The sequence below is a fragment of the Mesoplodon mirus genome (genome assembly GCF_964341445.2).
Source record: "Mesoplodon mirus genome assembly, chromosome: X".
Classification (NCBI taxonomy): Eukaryota; Metazoa; Chordata; class Mammalia; order Artiodactyla; family Ziphiidae; genus Mesoplodon; species Mesoplodon mirus.
The window spans coordinates 6842379-6861467 of NC_138981.1; the positions used below are offsets into that span (position 1 = coordinate 6842379).

Consider the following 19089-nt stretch of genomic DNA (forward strand, 5'->3'; position numbering starts at 1 on the left):
TCACCTATTTCCTCTCTATCAAAGGAAATAAGCCTCAGACTTGAAAAGGTGGCACACACACACCCGAGGCTATTGAATGCCTAGGTGTGGATGCTCAGAGGATGCTCCTAGGGTCCAGAGAGTATATGCTCAGCCTCATGTTCTGAGCAGTGAAGATGAACGTCCGAAAAGTGAGAAGCTACACAGAACAAACGTGCCCTGGGCTTTCCAGAAGAACAAAAGCTACGTGCTGCCAAACATACTCCACTCTCAGAAATTCTGGCTGAGCTGTGAGTTCCTAGAAAAGAAAGCTGTCACCACTAGAAGTCCACACTGGTTCAATGTCATACTGAATTCTTTCAAAAGGGGTGCAAGGTTGATACACTGGGACTATGCCTTTCATTCACAAGACAGTGATACTTTCACAAGATTGACAGTCTTGTCATAATATGTCAGACATGATACAGAAGTTTAGGTGTGACAGGACCACAGGCAGATGTGCTCCACTGTGTAACCCCAAGAATGTTGATGAAAGATGTATGAGGGGCTGAGAGGAGAGCATCTATCTCACAGGCCACACACGGCGTGTTGCTGTCCCTGTCATCATGTTTATTAATGTCAACATAGACAGCTTTATAAATATTCAAATGATGCTAAGTTGGAAGGGATGCCTAATGTGAAGATTAAAACAAACAAACAAACTCAGCAGAATGAGGATGAAGGTAAATTTACACCTAAGTTCCAGGAATGACAGTATACCACTTTCAAGTGGCAGATGGGTGATCTGACAGTGATTATACAGTGCACATTAAGTGTTAAAGACGACTTCAGCTGTGATTTATGAAGACAATGATTGCATGCTTTAGTGACTCTAATGGTCTGAATATTTCAGCCCCAGGTAAGATCTGAGATTTAATACTGAGATCCTTGTCAATACCAGCTTTAACCGGGGGCAGCATGTTTTGGGATAGGGGACGTGCATAAACTCTAGGTGCATTTATATGGTCCCTTAACTTTTGGTTGATCATATACATCTTTTTATTTATTTTTTCCATCCACATTTAACTTAATTTATCTAGGCCATGCCACGAGTCTTTCGGGGTCTTAGTTCCCAGACCGATTCACCCGGGGTCCTTTGCAGTGAAAGCGTGGAGTCCTAACCACTGGACCACCAGGGAATTCCCTCCATCCACTTTTTTTTTTTTTTTTTTTTTGCGGTACGCGGGCCTCTCACTGTTGTGGCCTCTCCCGTTGCGGAGCACAGGCTCCGGACGCGCAGGCTCAGCGGCCATGGCTCACGGGCCCAGGTGCTCCGCGGCATGTGGGATCCTCCCGGACCGGGGCACGAACCCGCGTCCCCTGCATCGGCAGGCGGACTCTCAACCACTGCGCCACCAGGGAAGCCCCCATTTTTTTCCTTTAGTTTACTTATTTATTTTTGGCCAATCCTCACAGCATGTGGGATCTTGGTTTCCTGACCAGGGATTGAACCCGTGCCCCCTGCACTGGAAGGGCGGAGTCTTAACCACTGGACCACCAGGTAAGTTCCCCAAAACCACTTTTTAAATTAAACTTTTTATTTAGAGATAATTATAGATTCACATGTAGTTGTAAGAAATAATACAGGGACCTCCTTTGTATCCTGTACCCCGCTTCTCCTAATGGGATCATCCCGGAAAATGATAGCATACTATCACAACCGGGAAATCAACATTGATACAATCTGCGCGTCCCTGGTGGCGCAGTGGTTAAGAATCCGCCTGCCAGTGCAGGGGACACAGGTTCGAGCCCTCATCTGGGAAGATCCCATATGCCGCAGAGCAACTAAGCCCGTGCGCCACAACTACCGAGCCCGCGTGCCACAACTCCTGAAGCCCGCATGCCTAGAGTCTGTGCTCCGCAACAAGAGAAGCCACTGCAATGAGAAGCTGGCACCACAAGGAAGAGTAGCCCCTGCTCGCCACAACTAGAGAAAGCCCGTGCACAGCAATGAACACCGGACGCAGCCAAAATAAATAAATAAATTTATTTAAAAAATTGATACAATCCACCAAGCTTATATATAGGCGTGTGTATTTAGTCCTGTGCAATTTAATGTGACCACCACAGCAAAGGTACACTTGAGATGGATTTTTACAGGCACCTTCCTTTCAAGTCTCCATGTAAAAGGAAAAGTCACCTCATTCTTCTAACTAGAGACATTCTGGACACTGCAGCTTGGAGTTATTTATGAGGCGGTAACCCAGTGCCCAGCGCCATGACCGGTGCCCAGGGGAGCGTGCCCTCTTTCTTCAATTGTCCGGATAAGATGCAACAGATCAGCCACAGAGCCAGAGAATGCAAATCCCTCTCTCTTGACCGCTAAAGACACTGGGACTGCTGCTGAGATTCCTCGTCCTGGCTCTACAGCGGCAGATCCCAGACAAGGACTCAGGGACCCCTCTCTGTTCTGCGCTCTCCTGGCTTGTCCTTGCCACCTACTTCCTGCATCATCACCTGGATGAAGCGTCTTCGAGGAACCAGGTGTTCCCCAGCGTCCAGCTACAGAACAGTAATATACCTAATACGTTAAGTCCCCTGGGCACAATTATACCAAAGGGAGAGCAGGGTTTGAACGCAATGACTTGCTCAGCTGTAACTACAGAACGAGCCAACACCGGCCACTCGGTATCTGGGCTGCAGCGCTGGGCTGCAGCGCCGGACAATGCGGGCGCGCGCAGAGGGCTCCAGGGACCCGCCATCCCGCTGCCCTGCGGTGGGGGCACAGTGGGCCGGCGCGGGGACAGGCGGGAGGCACGCGGGTGGGCGCGGGACGGCGGCGGGGATACCCGCGGCGCTCCCGGCCTCACCTGCGCGGCCGCCCGCCGCCCGCGGTCCGCGCGAACAAAGGCGGGGGCGCCGGCCGGCCGCGCGCTCCAAGATGGAGGGCGCCGGGGGCTCCGGCCGCTGCTGGGCCCGCCTCGCCCCGGCCCGCCCCGCGCGGGCGCTTCCGCCGCCTCACCTGCCGCGCCTAGGCCACCCGAGCAGCGGGTGGACGTGCCCCGAGCCTCCGAGGGCGGCCCGGTGCCCGAGACGGAGGAGAGACCCCTGGACCTCGAGCCCGCGCCCCTACCCGCCCTCCCTCCCTCTGGCCCCGCGGGTCTCGCCCCTCACCCCGAGCGCGCGCCCCCCACCCCGCCCCCAAGGCCTGCGCGCGCCCCGAGCGCGAGCTACGGCCCCGGCCCCCAGCACACTGCGCTCGGCTGGCGGCGCGAGGTCCTGAGCGCGCTCCCAGCCTCGGGGCGACTTGGGGAGCCCCGGGCGCGCGCCCCCGACGCCCGCGCCTCCCACCGCCGGAGGCCGCGGGGGTCCCGGACAGCGCACCTCTCCCCCGGCTCCGCCTCCGCCTCCCACCCTCCGGGCAACTCGCGGGAACCCGAGCGCTCGCCCCGGCCCCTGCCCCCCGAGCGGCGCGAGCCCCGGAGCGCGCGCCGGACCTCGCCGCTCCCCGCCCCCTCCCCGCGGGCCCGCCCCCTCCGGGGCCCGCCCTACCCCGCGCGCCGCGCCGCGCCGCGCCGCGCCGCGCGTCCTCCCGGCTCCCTCCCTGTCCGGGGCCGGTACTTTCCTCCCAAGTTGCAGCGCAAGTTTGCCAGTGGCCGGCGGCGGCGGCGGCGGCGGGGCTCCGGGAGCCTCCCTCGCCCTCGGCCGGCCGGGGCTCCCCGGAGTGCATGGGTGCAGGTCGGGCGGCCCTGGGGGCCTGAGCGGCGGCGCCGCCTCCGCGCCCCGCGCCATGGAGGGCGCAGAGCCCCGCGCGCGGCCAGAGCGCCTGGCAGAGGCCGAGGCGCGGGCGGCCGATGGCGGGCGCCTGGTGGAGGTGCAGCTGAGCGGAGGCGCCCCTTGGGGCTTCACCCTGAAGGGCGGCCGCGAGCACGGCGAGCCGCTGGTGATCACGAAGGTACGGAGGGCGCGGGACACGCACGGTGACAGCCGGGATGTGGCCTGGGGCCGAGGGACTCGTCGGGGGGTAGGAGCGCAGGAGGGGGTGTCCGGTTCGCGCCCCTGGGCCCGGAACGCGCGTCCGCCTGGGTCACCTGCGAGGACGTGGGTAGTAGGACTCGCATAGGTGTGTGGTCCGGGCGCCACCTTGGCCACTCAGCGTTGTTTCCCGGTCTTGCTGGCTCCCAGCGCCGCGCAGTTCCAATGGCTCCTGTTCCGGGTCCCCTCCCCTCCCCCTCCGGGGAAGGGCCTGGCAGGGTCCCCTGTCACTCCCGGCTTCGCCTGCGCCGGCCTGCACCTGTGGGCCTACCCAGAGGTCGGGGAGGGACATTCCCACGTGCCGGGGGTGGACAGAGACGTCCCCACCTGTGTCTAGGTACTTGTTTCTGCACCCCTTGGACCTGCACCCGTTATCGCTAGGAAGCCCAGACTAGCAGCTGCCGCCAGCCTAGCTTCTCGATTCCCAAAAGCCCATCAATATTTATTGACTTTCACTTCCAGCCCTAGACCCACGGCGCCCTGGATACCTGCAAAAACAAATTGAAACTTTTCAGCGTCTTTTATAAAAGTGGGATTTGAGCCCCCAAAATAAGTTCCTAATTGTGTGTGTGTGTGTATGTATTGGGGTTACTTTAGTACTTTGAATTCTCTTGTCTCAAAACAGAAAACCCATCTTGAAACTTACCAGCCGAACCTGTATAAACCTGTAAAAGCACACAAACAGCAAACCAGTCGTCCTGTTTTCTTCTGGTTAAAAGTGTCTATTGGTCAGTTTCTCTGGGAAGGTCTGGGCCGCGCCATTCCTGGGGACAAAGTTCCCTTTAAAATGCAAAAATTCTTGGCTTCTAGTAGCGTTTGAAGGTGACTTACTGGTTTTCTCTGCTTTCCTGCTTCACCACGGCAGGAAGAACTAAAGTGACTCCTAACCCACCCCACCGGATTGAATTTGGGAGGCGGCGTGGCTTTGTTGTCTAGGTAGTAAATGAGACACTGAACTTCTCTGATCTTTATTTTCTCTCATTTTTATATTTATAAAACTAGAGACTTTGAGGGGAGACGTGCACTGAATTTATGTGGAACCGGGGAAAGAGGCTGTCATTGTTGTTTTAAGTTTCACCCACGTGCAACCCGTTAATGAATTGGATTCTTTGGAGAAATGTATGTGGTGGAGCAGCCATAGAGTGTACACCTTGTGCAGGGCAGGCATTTCCTGCATGTACGTGCATTAAGGCATAATAATCTGTGCCTTTTCAATAATAAAAGTTTTACCGGGCATTTCTGATGGTAAAAGTTAAAAAGATATCAGGTAAATTACTCAGACTTTTATCGTTTCTAGAGATTCTCTTAAAAAAGAATACACGCGTGTGCGCGATTCAACCTGTCTTCCTCGGACCTGTCTTTACAGCAGATGGAGTAAGTCGTAAAACATTATTTAAGATGACATCTTGCTTTTTGGGCTTATGCAGTGTAAGAAAGCTGGACTTAAACTCTAAAATTCAGTTGTTTGACCGGAAGCTGGAGAAGGGAACCTCCTCCTTTCTCTGTACCTCAAGTTCTAAAAAACCCCGCGCATTCTTAGTGGTTTCTCTTCTGCTTGTGCAAGAGGACCCTGTTCTAGAAACTGAAGGAGGTGGACAGTAAACCCGTGGACACACACCAGGGCCTATTCAGGGCACAGGAGGCAGGCAGTCTGCTCCTGATGTGGTCCCTGGGTTGGCTGTCACGGTAGTTGCTAAGGTGTGTGGGTAGGTAGGGCTCGGCTGGTAGCGGGGTACACGCCCTGTCTTTCCAGATCGTGCTTCAGGATTTTGCAGAAATAAAACTGCTTATGAGTCTTATCTGAGATGCTCATATGTCCCTCCCTTAAACTGCTGCTTGGTTTTTATAGGTGCTTTACTGTGACTGGAGATTTGTGGTTTCTTTGCTTAGGATTCAGGACAGTTTGGGACATCAGTGACAGATTTCCACGCACACTTGTGTACACATGCACACATGTGTGCTCACACATGCACACACGTGTGCTCACACATGCATGTATATATTCCTTAACCACACATTGTATTGCATGGTATTTGCAGTATTTCACCTACTTGTCGTTCCTCCTGGATTAAGTCATCACTGATGCTTGCTTACAATCCAACAGCTGGTAATTAACTCACATTATTAGAGAAGGGTAAATGAAAGCGTGTCCATTATAATCATTTAAAAAATGGAAATAGGGCTTCCCTGGTGGCGCAGTGGTTGAGAGTCTGCCTGCCGATGCAGGGGACACGGGTTTGTGCCCCGGTCCGGGAAGATCCCACATGCCGTGGAGCGGCTGGGCCCATGAGCCGTGGCCGCTGAGCCTGCACGTCCGGAACCTGTGCTCTGCAACGGGAGAGGCCACAACAGTGAGAGATCCGCGTACCGCAAAAAAAAAAAAAAAAAAAAAAGAAATAGACTGTTGTGTTGGAGACTGGGGAAATTTGTTCCACCTCCAGAATTTAGATTAATCCAAGCTTTGAATCTTCTTTTTCCAGTACCTACTGAAAAATCTCTAGGGCTCATTAAATAATAGGCCTTCTAATAGCTTTTTTTTTTTTTTTTTTGCATTTAAAAAACCTTGTAATTACATTGTTACATATTAGAGCCCTGGGATATTATACAGCTCATTTCTAACAGAATCTGACTTGGAAGAAACTTGATCCAGTGTAAGAGGACGCACTCTGTTTATGATGGTGAGTGTCTCAGTTGAAAGCCTCATAGAAGTGTACATCTTAGAACTGGAAGTGATGCCAAGAACAAGGCTGGTTCAATCCCTGATCTCCTGATGGAGTTTTTTATTTTATTTATTTATTTACTTATTTATTTTTGGCTGCGTTGGGTGTTCGTTGCTGCACACGGGCTTCTCTCTATTTGCTGCGAGTAGGGGCTACTCTTCATTGCAGTGCGCGGGCTTCTCATCGCAGTGGATTCTCTTGTTGCGGAGCACGAGCTCTAGGGGCATGGGCTTCAATAGTTGTGGCTCGTGGGCTCAGTAGTTGTGGCTCGCGGGCTCTAGAATGCAGGCTCAGTAGTTGCGGCGCACAGGCTTAGTTGCTCCGCAGCATGTGGGATCTTCCCGGATGAGGGCTTGAACCCGTGTCCCCTGCATTGGCAGGCGGATTCTTAACCACTGCGCCACCAGGGAAGCCCCTTGATGGAGTTTCATTAGCCCATTTTGTAGATGAAACAGCTAAGGCCAAGGAGGGTTCAGTGGCGTGCCCTGAGGTCACAAACCTGGCAAATCTTGAGAAGGGTCCTCAGGACCAGATCTTGACCCTGCATATCTCTGCTTTCTCTCCACTTGGTGCCATCTGCTCTTGTCTGGAATCACTTGCAATGCCACGTTCAGTAACTTTGTCACATCCTATGAGGGTTTTTCAACCTTGGCACTACGATGTTCTGGGCTGGATGTTTCTTTGCTGGGGGCGGTGGCGCTGTCCTATGCATTGTAGGGTGTCTAGCAGCAGCCGTGGCCTTTGCCCACTGGCACCACCCCCCAGGTGTGACAACCAGAAAAGTCTGCAGACGTTGCCAGATGTCTCCTGGGCACAAATCACCCTCGCTAGAGTAACTATATCACTTTTGCTCTGAAAGGATTTTAGCTTTGAACGCTTGTGCTTAATTCTTCTTTTTGAAGATACTCAGAGGCCCCTGGCATAGTCAGCTTTGGCGGAGAAAGCTGTTTTCTTCCTAAGCGCTGGCCCTGATAATAGGCTTTATTTACATAGTAAAACTCAAACAAATACTTGCTTCATCTGCATTTTTGTATCTGGAGAAAGGAAATGGAAGCAGGAACTCCCAAGTGCTGTGTTTCATGGGCATTCAGCGGGGCTGCTGGGTGAGGACTGCCTTTTCTCTGGGTTGGGTTTGAAGTTAAAGGGATACTGACTTCCCGGGAGTGGCATTCTTGGAATTCAAAGTGCACACATAAAGTCCCCCAGCAAGGTGGCAACCAGATTTGCAACCATTCGTTGCATTGACACTGACTTGTAGCTTGACGTATTACCAGGGCTGGAAGATACACAGAACCCCAGTTTTTCATACTGCTGTCCGAGAGGGAGCAGAAATAATGTCCGTGCCTTAGGAAACTCCAAAGACTTTGACTTGTTACTGTTTCCGAGACTGTGCTTTGATGCGGGACCTCTCAGGAGCTGTGTAAGTAGGTGCGATGTTGTACGTGGTCCTGCTGTCTGCGTGGCACTTTCTTTCCCCATCCGCTCAGCAAGTGTAAAAGTTCCATGGGGGTGGGTAGGGCCTGATTTCTAACGTGTCAGTGGAGGGGCTAGAATTCCAGAAGGGCCGTTGGGGATTCATTAGGAAACCTTAAGTGGGCCAGCTGGGTGTCAGCGGACCCCCCTCGGCCTCAGGAATGTTTGTTAACGGGGGGGGGGGGGGGGTGGAGGAATGAAGCCCCTGCTCCTCCTTTTCACCGTTTCTTAGGTCCTCCTCACCCCTTTCTGCCAAGAATGCCAGAGCCTTAGCCAGGAGCTCCAAAGAAGACGGTAATTTGGGCCTGGCCTGGTCCCATGGGCGGCTCCTTTGGGACCCCGTTGATTTTCAGATCGCCTTTGGGGACCAGAGCCGTCCTGGGGGGAGGTGTGGGAGAGCTGGGGCTTGGGGTGCCCAGCCTGACACACCCTCTCAGGAGCCTCCGGACCATTCGGCGTTTCACTGGATGCCAGGCCGTGTCCTCAAATGTCCTTCTTGGTTTGCATGCTGAAGGCGGGGTGGAGGGGACGCAGGGCACATTTTTGGGGGGTTGGCCCACACACCCAGGTGGCAGATGTCCTGTGTCAGCCGTTAGAGCTCCCGATGGCGGAGGCTTGGGGCCGAGACTAGCTGTTGGTTGGGGGTGGGAGGTACCTCTGCGGTGGTCTGAAAGGGGCTCCGTTTCATGGGGTGTGCTGAGTCACGGTCGCTGGTGACCTGGCAACCCTGGTCAGGACAAGTTGTTGTCTGGACGTGCTTATATTTGCCCCCAAGAGCCACGTACTTGATCAGTTACCACTGAAGGCTGTGAAAAAGGAGGGGTCTGTTGAATTCAGCTATGGATCGGGAACCGATGGATTCAGCCTCTCTGGGTTTTGCTCGATGTCGGTGTTGAAGCACAGTCCCACGTCAGCACCCGTCTAAGGACCACTGCCGCTTTCCCGGGGTTCCATAGAAATAGATGGTGGGTGGGCGAGGGCTGGGTGCCCCTCCTTGGCAGACCCAGGTGCTGTGGGTACCGTTATGGCCGAGGCAACTCCTGGGCGCTGAGAGATCCCAGCCTCTTTGAGGCCAGCTGCAGTTTGCTGATTGTTCGGAGGAGTGTAATGCCAGAGACTCATTTGTATTTAAAAATTAATAGTACGGTTAAAAAAAAAAGGAGGGTGAGTTTTCTTTCCTGTGCTGAAACACCTTTCCAGTTGGTGGAAAGGGAAGACCTGCCTTGCCAGCTGGCATTCAGATATATCTTTATTCCCCTGTCCCAGCCTGTGCCTAGCTGGGTCCTGTTAGTCCTTACCCCTGGTCCTCCCGAGGTGTTTTGGGTGCAGGGGTGGGAAGTCTGGCAGAGAGACCCAAGTCCCATCCCGAGCTCTGGTGCTGGAGCTTTGAGGTGCAATGGGTGGGGGGGTTCTTCCTCTCGTAGAAATTAATTCAGCAGGACTCACATCTATAAATCCAGAAGCTTCCACGGTGTGAAAAGCTATAAACCTAAGCTGTCCGTCACACTTAGGCATCGTGATGGATTTTGCCCTTCTGGTTCAGTTATGAGTGCTTCGTAACATGTCCTGACATTCGTCTTTTGAAAAGAAGAAAACAAGTTTGCCCGAGAGCTAAATGTAGAAGAGAATGAGAACGGAAGGCTCATAAAAATACCCGTTTTCACCTTGTCCTAACGAGCTGGGATTTCTTAATTCACCTTTCTATTTCTTGGCCAAAGAAACTGGGCTCCCAGCTTGGAAAGGGCTGGCTTTTCTATTTGGAAGGCATTTTGGAGCTGTCCTCTTGCCCAAGTTGTTTTGTGTCAGCATGCAAATGAACCTGGATTTGAGGATTTCTTCGGGGCTCTGGGGAGCTTTTCTTCTTGTACACTGGGCGCAGTGTAAACAGTCAACGAGATAATTTAAGGACTTAAAGGCTGAACAGACTTTTTATTCAGTCTTACCTCTTTTACTTTTCATGCACTGCAGTCAGGCATGGGGCCATCCTTTGATGAGAAATTATGCAAGCCGCACTCTTCCAAGCTGCAATTTCCACCCACACGAAGGGTTTCGAAAGCCCTCAGGGTTGCATATTGCTCTTTTGGTCTTTTTAAAACCTTGCCAGCGTTCAACAGAGGGAGGGTGTATTCTGGAAGAATTGTTTTCCTGTTACCTTGCTGGATTCGATATTTGCATGGCCCTGTGGTAGGTGGAGCCTGTTTCCCTGACCAGTGCGAATGTTAAGGCCTCTCTTTGGGGGAACATATCTTAGTAGGAGGACGACGGTAGGATATGGTTAAAACATAATTGGACTAACTTTATTTTACGTTCGAACAAATAAGGTTGTTCTGAAAAGCCAGGATGTTCTGAGTTGCAATGCACAGGTGACTTTTTTTTTTTTTTTAACCTGGCCTGTTTTTCTAAAATCTCCTGGGTATGAAGTTGGAGGCAATGTCTGCAGCCTCTGTTGGATGGATCTGGAAGAACAGTGCTCCGCATGGCCTGGGAACGGTTGCGATGGTCTTCCTTTTGGCCAAAGGTGGCCAGGACTTGCAGATCAAAGGCAAATTGTGAAGGTCAACAAGAACTCAGGCAGGGTAGATTGTGTGGGCTCTAAAGGCAACATTTTACTTATTCAAGGGAGGGAAGACACAAAATGGTAGTGTATCTTTTTTTTTTAAGTGTATCTTTTTGAGTTTTGTTTTTATTTTTATCAAAGTGGCTCTTGCAGGGTTGAAATAATCAAATAGTTCTGCAGGGCTTGTTATCATACCAGCAGTTCCCCACTGTCATTTCCTCTTCCCTGGAGAAGCTATTGAAACTTTTTAGCTGATTTCTTTGGGCATTTGCCTATATTCTCTATGGCTGCTACGTTCACTGTTCCGTTTCGGGATAACTGTTGACTTCCCACTATGGAACCTTGGGATGTAGTCTTTTTTTCCACACCAACTACCCAGACACATGCCTTGGGTCCCCATACTCCCAATGTTACTACATCATACTTTTGGTTAGAAGAGTGTTTTTTCAACCTTAGCACCACTGACGTTTGGGGCCAAATAGTTCTTTGTCGTGGGGGGCCGTCCTGTGCCCTGTGGGTTGTTGAGAAGCATCCCTGGCCTCCACCCACTAAAAGCCAGTACAGATTCCTCCATCTCCTGTAGCTGAGATGGTCAGAAACGTCTCCAGACGTTGCCAGATGTCCACTGGGGGACAAAAATCGCCCCCTTTGAACTGGGAGTTTGGGATGAGCAGATGTAAACTATTATATGTAGGATGGATAAACAACAAGGTCCTACTGGAGAGCACAGGGAACTGTATTCAGTATCCTGTGGTAAGCAATAATGGAAAAGAATATTAAAAAAAAGACCGTCTCTGTGTAGAACTGGGTCACTTTGCTGTACAGCAGAGATTGGCGCACAGTGTAAATCAACTCTACTTCTATAAAAAAAAAAAAAATACCCCTGTGCGCTGAGAAGACCATGGCTGCTCGGGGGAGAGTCGTGTGCCACGGTGTTCATTGTGGCGCTCTTTGCGGGGGCCAGGACCTGGGGGCATCCTGGCTGTCCATCGACAGATGAATGGATGGGGAAGATGGCTGGTGGGGGGCGGCCGCGGGGAGATCAGCTCGGTGCTTTGTGACCACCTGGAGGGGTGGGATAGGGAGGGTGGGAGGGAGACGCAAGAGGGAGGAGACGTGGGGATGGATGTATGTATGCGGGTGGCTGACTCGCTTTGTTGTACAGCAGGGGCCGACACACCATTGTGGAGCAATTGTACTCCAATGAGGATGTTAGAAAAAAAAATTCATGTGAATATAAAAAAAATAAAAATAAATGGTAAAGCATCCTGCAAATATGTAGAAAAAGTTATTTAAAGACAAAATTTATTTTTAAAATTTTTCATCTCATAATTGACAGAATAAAATGTTATAGCATTTGCAAAAAAAAATAAAACAATAAAAAACTAAATTGCCCCCTTTGAGAACCACTTGGTTAGCAGTATTTGGTGTGTATGTTATTTTGAGTGCCAGTGCCAACACTGCTGAGCCTGGTGGTACAAACTATGATTATTTCTCCTGCACAAGTTTTCATAACCACCAAGGGTAAGGATAGGCTTTGTTCCTTTGCCTAATTTTCTATGCGCATATCGTTGATTTGTCCACCGCATCTTCCCCAGTTGCAAAAAATCTTTTACTATATTCATACACACAGTGGGTCGTCTTTTGAGACCTTCTCTATGTGAGAATGTCATTATCCTACCTTGACAGTAAATGGATTGTTGGGTGTGGAAGTCTGGGTTGGAGATGGTTTTCCCTAGGCACTTTCTTTGCAGGTGGTGATCTAATCTCCGCTGGTGTACAGTACTGTTGGGGAGACAACAGAGCTTTCTGTTTCTTTTCTTTTTTAAATTTAATTAATTAATTTTTATTTTTGGCTGCGTTGGGTCTTTGTTGCTGCATGCGGGCTTTTCTCTAGGTTGCGGTGAGCAGGGGCTACTCTTCGTTGCGGTGCACAGGCTTCTCATTGAAGTGGCTTCTCTTGCTGCGGAGCACGGGCTCTAGGCGTGCGGCCTTCAGTAGCTGTGGCACGTGGGCTCAGTAGTTGTGGCTCGTGGGCTCTAGAGCGCAGGCTCAGTAGTTGTGGTGCCCGGACTTAGTTGCTCTGCGCCATGTGGGATCTTGCCGGACCAGGGCTGGAACCCGTGTCCCCTGCATTGGGAGATGGATTCTTAACCACTGCACCACCAAGGAGGTCCCAAAGCTTTCTGTTTCTTAGTCCTTTGGACTAACTCTAATTTTTTCTGTCTTATTTTTCTTTTCTCTTTATTTTTGTTCTCAGGAGATTTTGTACAGCCTTATCTTCCAGTCCTTCCATTGAGTTTTAAATGTGTGCTTTTGGGTTTTCTTTATTTCCAAAGTTGTTTGTTTTTTGTCTGTTTGTTTGTTTTGTTAGTGTTGTTCTCGAATGTTCCTTTTTGATACCCTACTGATCTTGTTTCATGGTTCTTCTTTCATATCTTTGAGAATATTAAACCGGTTTTAAAAAATGTCTTCTTGCCGTGTAGATTCCGTTTCTGAGCTCCGCTGCTTTTTGTGTGTTTGTTTGGCTTCTGTTGGAGGCTCAGTTCGTCCTTGCTGTCTGCAGGTATGTAAGAGTGGGTGACCACAAGGCTTTTTGGAGGCTGGTGTACGCCGGTGAGTGATCTAGCCAGGCTGCTTCTCTGGGGACTCCTTTAAGGCCATAGCTTCGCTTGTTTCTTTTGGGCTGGTCACATCCCTTCACATAGTAATGTTTCCCCTATTGAACGTAAGTTTCTGGTGTGGGGCAGATTTGAACGTTGCTGCGGGGTTTGCCAGTTTAGAGGAGCCCTGCTTCGCTTGGCGACGTGAGAGTGGTCGTCTCTGCCTCCTGCTCTGGCCACAGTGGTTCCAGTCTGGAGAGAACGTCTTGCATATGTAGCTGAATCGTGCACTCTGTCCTTAAACTTTTCTCACCCTTAATCCTTCAGGCTGTCAAACTAGAATCATTCCCACTTCAGTATATTGACACAGGGGTGAAATGAGTCAGTATGGAAAGATAGCTCTAGTAGATTTTTTTTTTTTTTTTACATTTAAAAATTTTTATTTATTTTTGGCTGCATTGGGTCTTTGTTGCTGTGCACGGGCTTTCTCTAGTTGCGAAGAGCGGGGGCTACTCTTTGTTGTGGTGCGCGGGCTTCTCATCATGGGGGCTTCTCTTGTTGCGGAGCAAAGGCTCTAGGCACGTGGGCTTAAGTAGTTGTGGCTCGTGGGCTCAGTAGTTGTGGCTCGCGGGCTCCAGAGCACAGGCTCAGTAGTTGTGGCACACGGGCTTAGTTGCTCCGCAGCATGTGGGATCTTCCCGGACCAGGGCTCGAACCCGTGTCCCCTGCATTGGCAGGCGGAGTCTTAACCACTGTGCCACCAGGGAAGCCCTAGTTCTAGTAGATTTAAATTCCATCTCTCCTCCCCTTCCCCCCTTTCCCCTACTTCATCCTGCTTCACTAAGAATTTGGAAAACTATAAAAACTCATGTGAAAAAATTTCTTCAAAAAGTAATGTTAATGTATGAAATTGCCAATTTATCATGGAAAGACTTTAAGCTGGATTTTGTATGGTAACATTTTAATGTGTCTCCTAGAGATTTTGGTGCTTATTCTGACTGTTTAGCATTGGATTTGTAGAAAAGCATTTAATTCAAATACACATCTTATGCCCAGCTCCAGTACATTAGTTGTGCTATTTACAGCCCACTGAAAGTGATTATTTTCTCCCTTCTACCAAAAACTGGTTGTTTTTTTCCAAATTTAGATGGCAATTTTATTTTTATTTATTTTTATTTTTTTTACCAGTTAAGTTTAATTTTATTTTTTTCTGCTTTATAACAAATTTAATCAGTTATACATATACATATGTTCCCATATCTCTTCCCTCTTGCGTCTCCCTCCCTCCCACCCTCCCTATCCCACCCCTCCAGGCGGTCACAAAGCACCGAGCTGATCTCCCTGTGCTATGCGGCTGCTTCACACTAGCTAATCTACCTTACGTTTGGTAGTGTATATATGTCCATGCCGCTCTTTCGCTTTGTCACAGCTTACCCTTCCCCCTCCCCATATCTTCAAGTCCATTCTCTAGTAGGTCTGTGTGTTTATTCCTGTCTTACCCCTATGTTCTTCATGACATTTTTTTTCTTAAATTCCATATATATGTGTCAGCATACAGTATTTATCACTTAATAATAATAATAATAATAATAATCACTGAAAGTGATTATTTTCTCCCTTCTACCAAAAACTGGTTTTTAAAAAATATATTTATTTATTTATTTAGGCTGCACCGGCTCTTAGTTGTGGCATGCGGGATCTTTAGTTGCAGCATGCAGGCTCTTTAGTTGCGGCATGTGGACTCCCAGTTGCGGCATGCGGACTTCTTAGTTGCGCCATGCGGACTTTTAGTTGCGGCACGCACGTGGAATCTAGTTCCCCAACCAGGGATCGAACCCAGGCCCCCGCACTGGGAGCGCGGAGTCTTAACCACTGGACCACCAGGGAAGTCCCTAAAGTGTTTTTGAATAATACTGATTTTTCTTTTTTATAATATGAATGAAAGGTAGCTCTTTCAGATCAATGTGATATTCAGAAGAATAAGATTTTAAAAAGTGGTTTGGGAAGTGAAAATAGTAGGAAAGATGAAGGTTAAATATCCCATGACAACAAACTCCATTTCTTCACTGCTTTGCTTTCTGGCAGTAGAAAATCTTTCAGGGCATGGAGTCAGACCCACAGGTTTGGTAGAGATGCTATCTGTTCACGGGAGCCTGTGTCTCCTTTTCCTTCTGGACGTGCTGCTGGACTACACTTCCCAGCTTCCCTTGCAGCTATGAGGCCATAGTTCTACCCAATCAGAAGCAAGTAGAAGTGATGCAGGCCATTTACCGCCTGTCTTGCTTTCCTCTGCTGGTTGTCTGGAATGAAGATGGTCCTAGGGCAGAGCCTCATCAGCACGGGTCCCTGAATGCCTGAGGAGGAAGCTAGCTGACCATAGCCTGGTTGACCTCCCAGTAGTACCAGTATCTGAGCAAGAAATAAGCCTCTTGCATTTGGGCCATGACCCGCTTCTTTGATTACTTACTACAAGAGTTAGACTATTCTAACAAACGAAATCTGGAGAGAAATCAGGAATTTTCTTTTTTGTTGTTGTTTTTTTGTTCTGTTTGTTTTAATTTTTTTTTGGAGTATAGTCGATCTACAGTGTTGTAAATAATTTATAGGATAGTTTCAGGTGTATAGCAAAGTGAGTCAGTTATAATATACATATATCCACTCTTTTTTAGATTCTTTTCCCGTATAGGTCATTACAGAGTATTGAGAAGAGTTCCCTGTGCTGTACAGTAGATCCTTATTAGTTATCTGTTTTATATGTAGCGGTGTGTATACGTCAATCCCAGTCTCCCAATTTATCCCTTCCCCCCCGTTACCCCCCTGGTAACCATAAGTTTGTTTTCAAAAGTTTTCCTTTTAATGAATACCGCTAGCTTTGAGACGGAATATATAATGTTTAATTTACACCCATACAGAGGGAATGATTATTTACTTTGTAGAAGGAATCACTGTGGGTCTCCAATTAGCATGTAGCTTATTCCCTGCACACTTATTACATAAAATGAGACCTGCAGGCTCAGAAGTTCAGCTTCTTTCCACCGTACCTTTTCCCTCAGCTGGTAATTTAATTTTCACCCTGTGTTGCTTTGCCTTCCCCTCCCTGCAGACGATTGCCTGGGAGCTATGGAGAGGTGGGGCAGAGACAGGGAGGCTCCCCAGTCCAGCTACTTAGCCCCCCGGGAGGGCTGACCAGAGGAGAGGAGGGTGGCTGCCCCGCTGCCGGTATGGTGTCAGGGCGTGCACTTTTCTGCTGGTTGAATTGTGCTTTACTTACCACCTTGGTTCAAGTGCAGAGGGTATTGCCTGGGCGGGTTACATTAAATCCTCATTAACCGGGCTGCCTCTATGAGATTAATCAATTATGACCTTGTATTGCAGGCTCTTCCTTTCCCTAGGGAATAGAATACATAGACACATGAGGTAGACCGTCAAGGAAAGGGAGATAAAGCCGAGTGCAAAGTAAAGCTGGTCCCCGGAGGAAGGTGGCATTGGTGTGGGGATCTGAGGGTTGGCGGCAGGGGGTGCTGAGAGGGGTGGGGAAGGAGAGCCTCTTCTGTTCCAGGTGTTGAAATGCTTACCGAAAGCCTGGGAAGGTGGGTGGGGGGAACCCCGGTGGCCCTCCGTGACTTTCAGAGGAGGTGAAGGGATTCTTTGCTTGTGGCCTGGAAATGCTGAAGCTGATGAAATTCTGATTCTGTCTGGATGAATTGTGCCGTGTTTGTAAATCTGTAAACACACACAATGATACTTCTCTGTGCTAATTGTACATGTGCTTGTCAGTTCGTAAGCATAGCGGTACTGTTTTTTCTTGTTGCAGAAAGATTCAAACCATCTTCAAAAAATTGAAACTAAGGGAAAAGATAATCAGCAACCCAAAACATTTAATAATCTTATTTTTGGTAGTAGAGCTATATTGAATTTGTTTTCCCCGTCTGTGGAATTCTTTGCTTGGTACCGTGCAGATCTGATTGTGAGTTGCTTGAATGTAATTCTCTTAAGAATTACGTTGTAGACAATCTTTGGAATCACATGCTAGCTTAAAGGAAGCTGAGTTTTGTGTATGCCACTTGGAATTTTAAAAATGATGTTTTGTTACTATGGTATATATTGAGTTTTATCATTTAGCTTTTTGTAGACAGGCATATAAAAAAGAAAACCCTAACTTCTGGAAAACTGAGTACTTCGTATTGATCAAATATGTTGGTCTTGGGCTTCCCTGGTGGCGCAGTGGTTGAGAGTCCGCCTGCCAATGCAGGGGACACGGGTTTGAGCCCCGGTCCAGGAAGATCCCACATGCCGCGGAGCGGCTGGGCCCGTGAGCCATGGTTGCTGAGCCTGCGCGTCCGGAGCCTGTGCTCCGCAACGGGAGAGGCCACAACAGTGAGAGGCCCGCGTACCGCAAAAAAAAAAAAATATATATATATATATATGTTGGTCTTTAAAACAACTGTGTGCTTTTTTTGGTAGGTGCAGCTTTTCTTTTAATTTTCATTAGTGTTTAGATGCCCTGAATCTTGAATGAAAGTTTGGAAAGGAAACATCTGGACTTGAAAAGACAGGCCTTGCTGCTGCTCGAGTCATATTTATTTTGTGTTGATCTCACCACAGAGTGGATGAAATCGTCCCAAGTGGATGCCTCTGTGGGTTACGAGCTGGGGTGGGGCTACTGTTTCCCCTGTTCCTCCCCGTGTTTCAGGGGCTGGCATTTTGGAGAAAAATGATTAGAACCTCACACCACTGCATGTATTTGTGCAGTTTTACCCCCAAAGGTAAATTTACATTGTCTGCTGCTGATTGAGGACACTCCTTGTCGTGCTCCCTGCTTTTACAGAGTGTAATTCTCAAATTCCCTGTGGTGTTATTGCCGATCTGAAAGAGATGTCTCATTCACGCAGAAACGCTTCCTCTTTCTTTTGACCCTCGTGAAAGTGGCCTTTGCTGGCTCTTCCTCTTGGCCGTGCGCGGCAGTGTTGGTTTCTGCTGGAGGCCCCTCCTTTCTCTCTCCTCTCTTGTCTAGGTGGTCTCGTGCGCTTCCTTGAGGCAGGCAGACAGCTCTTAGGTCTCCACTGCAGGCCCAGAATCTGGGAGAGCCCCCTGGGTACCACCCCGGCTGCTCCAGCTCAGCGTGTTGCAGATGCAGATCTTGCACCTTCTTTACCTTAATTCTCCTGCACTTCCAGGCCGGCCGACAGGTTTATCCCCCAATGCAGGAGTCATCCGTGATGCTTGTCTCTCCTTGACCTTCCGTGGCCAACCGATCACCCAGTCCCTGGAGCCTCGGTGTCTCATATTTGGACCTTCTCTTTCACCCCCGGTGTCCTGGCCTCCGTTATCGCCTCTCGGGGCAGTCACGGGACTGGTCTTGTACTGTCACCGCCTCTGGACTCTCCGTGCGCCAGCCTCGTCTAGACTCCCAGCAGTGCACGTGCCGGAGCCTGGCTGGGCTTCTCAGGCTCTTGCTGGAAAGGTAACTCCTCGTGTTGCACCTTAGATGCTCCAGAAGGCTTTTTACCTTTCAGCTGCCCATTTCCAGCCTTGTCTTCTGGAGTCCTCCCTCCTGCCTTGACTGAGGAAGAAACCTTAGGTGTTTCTAAAGAACGAGGCCATGCATGTTGTGAAGCCATTACGGGATGACGCTTCCCAGGCCTCCCAGCGGCAGGGGATGACTTGCGGTGTGAGACGGGCAGCGGAAGGAAAAGCAGCGTGCGGGACTGGAGGAGTCTGCCCTGTACAGACGGTGCCCCCG

The 19089-nt window shown here is 49.7% G+C and overlaps 1 protein-coding gene across 5 annotated transcripts in view; it reads left to right on the forward strand.

The window, feature by feature from the left end:
* The first annotated feature begins 3587 nt into the window (after positions 1–3587).
* The window catches only part of SHROOM2 (shroom family member 2), a 142397-nt gene continuing 126895 nt past the window's right edge, over positions 3588–19089 (forward strand). For 3 of the 5 annotated variants that reach the window (XM_082610558.1, XM_082610560.1, XM_082610559.1), the window contains exon 1: positions 3588–3913. In XM_082610558.1, the coding sequence (XP_082466684.1) occupies positions 3749–3913 (165 nt within the window). In that variant the 5' untranslated portion in view covers positions 3588–3748. The remainder of the gene's footprint in view (positions 3914–19089) is intronic. The other 2 variants (XM_082610557.1, XM_082610561.1) reach the window with 1 other exon arrangement.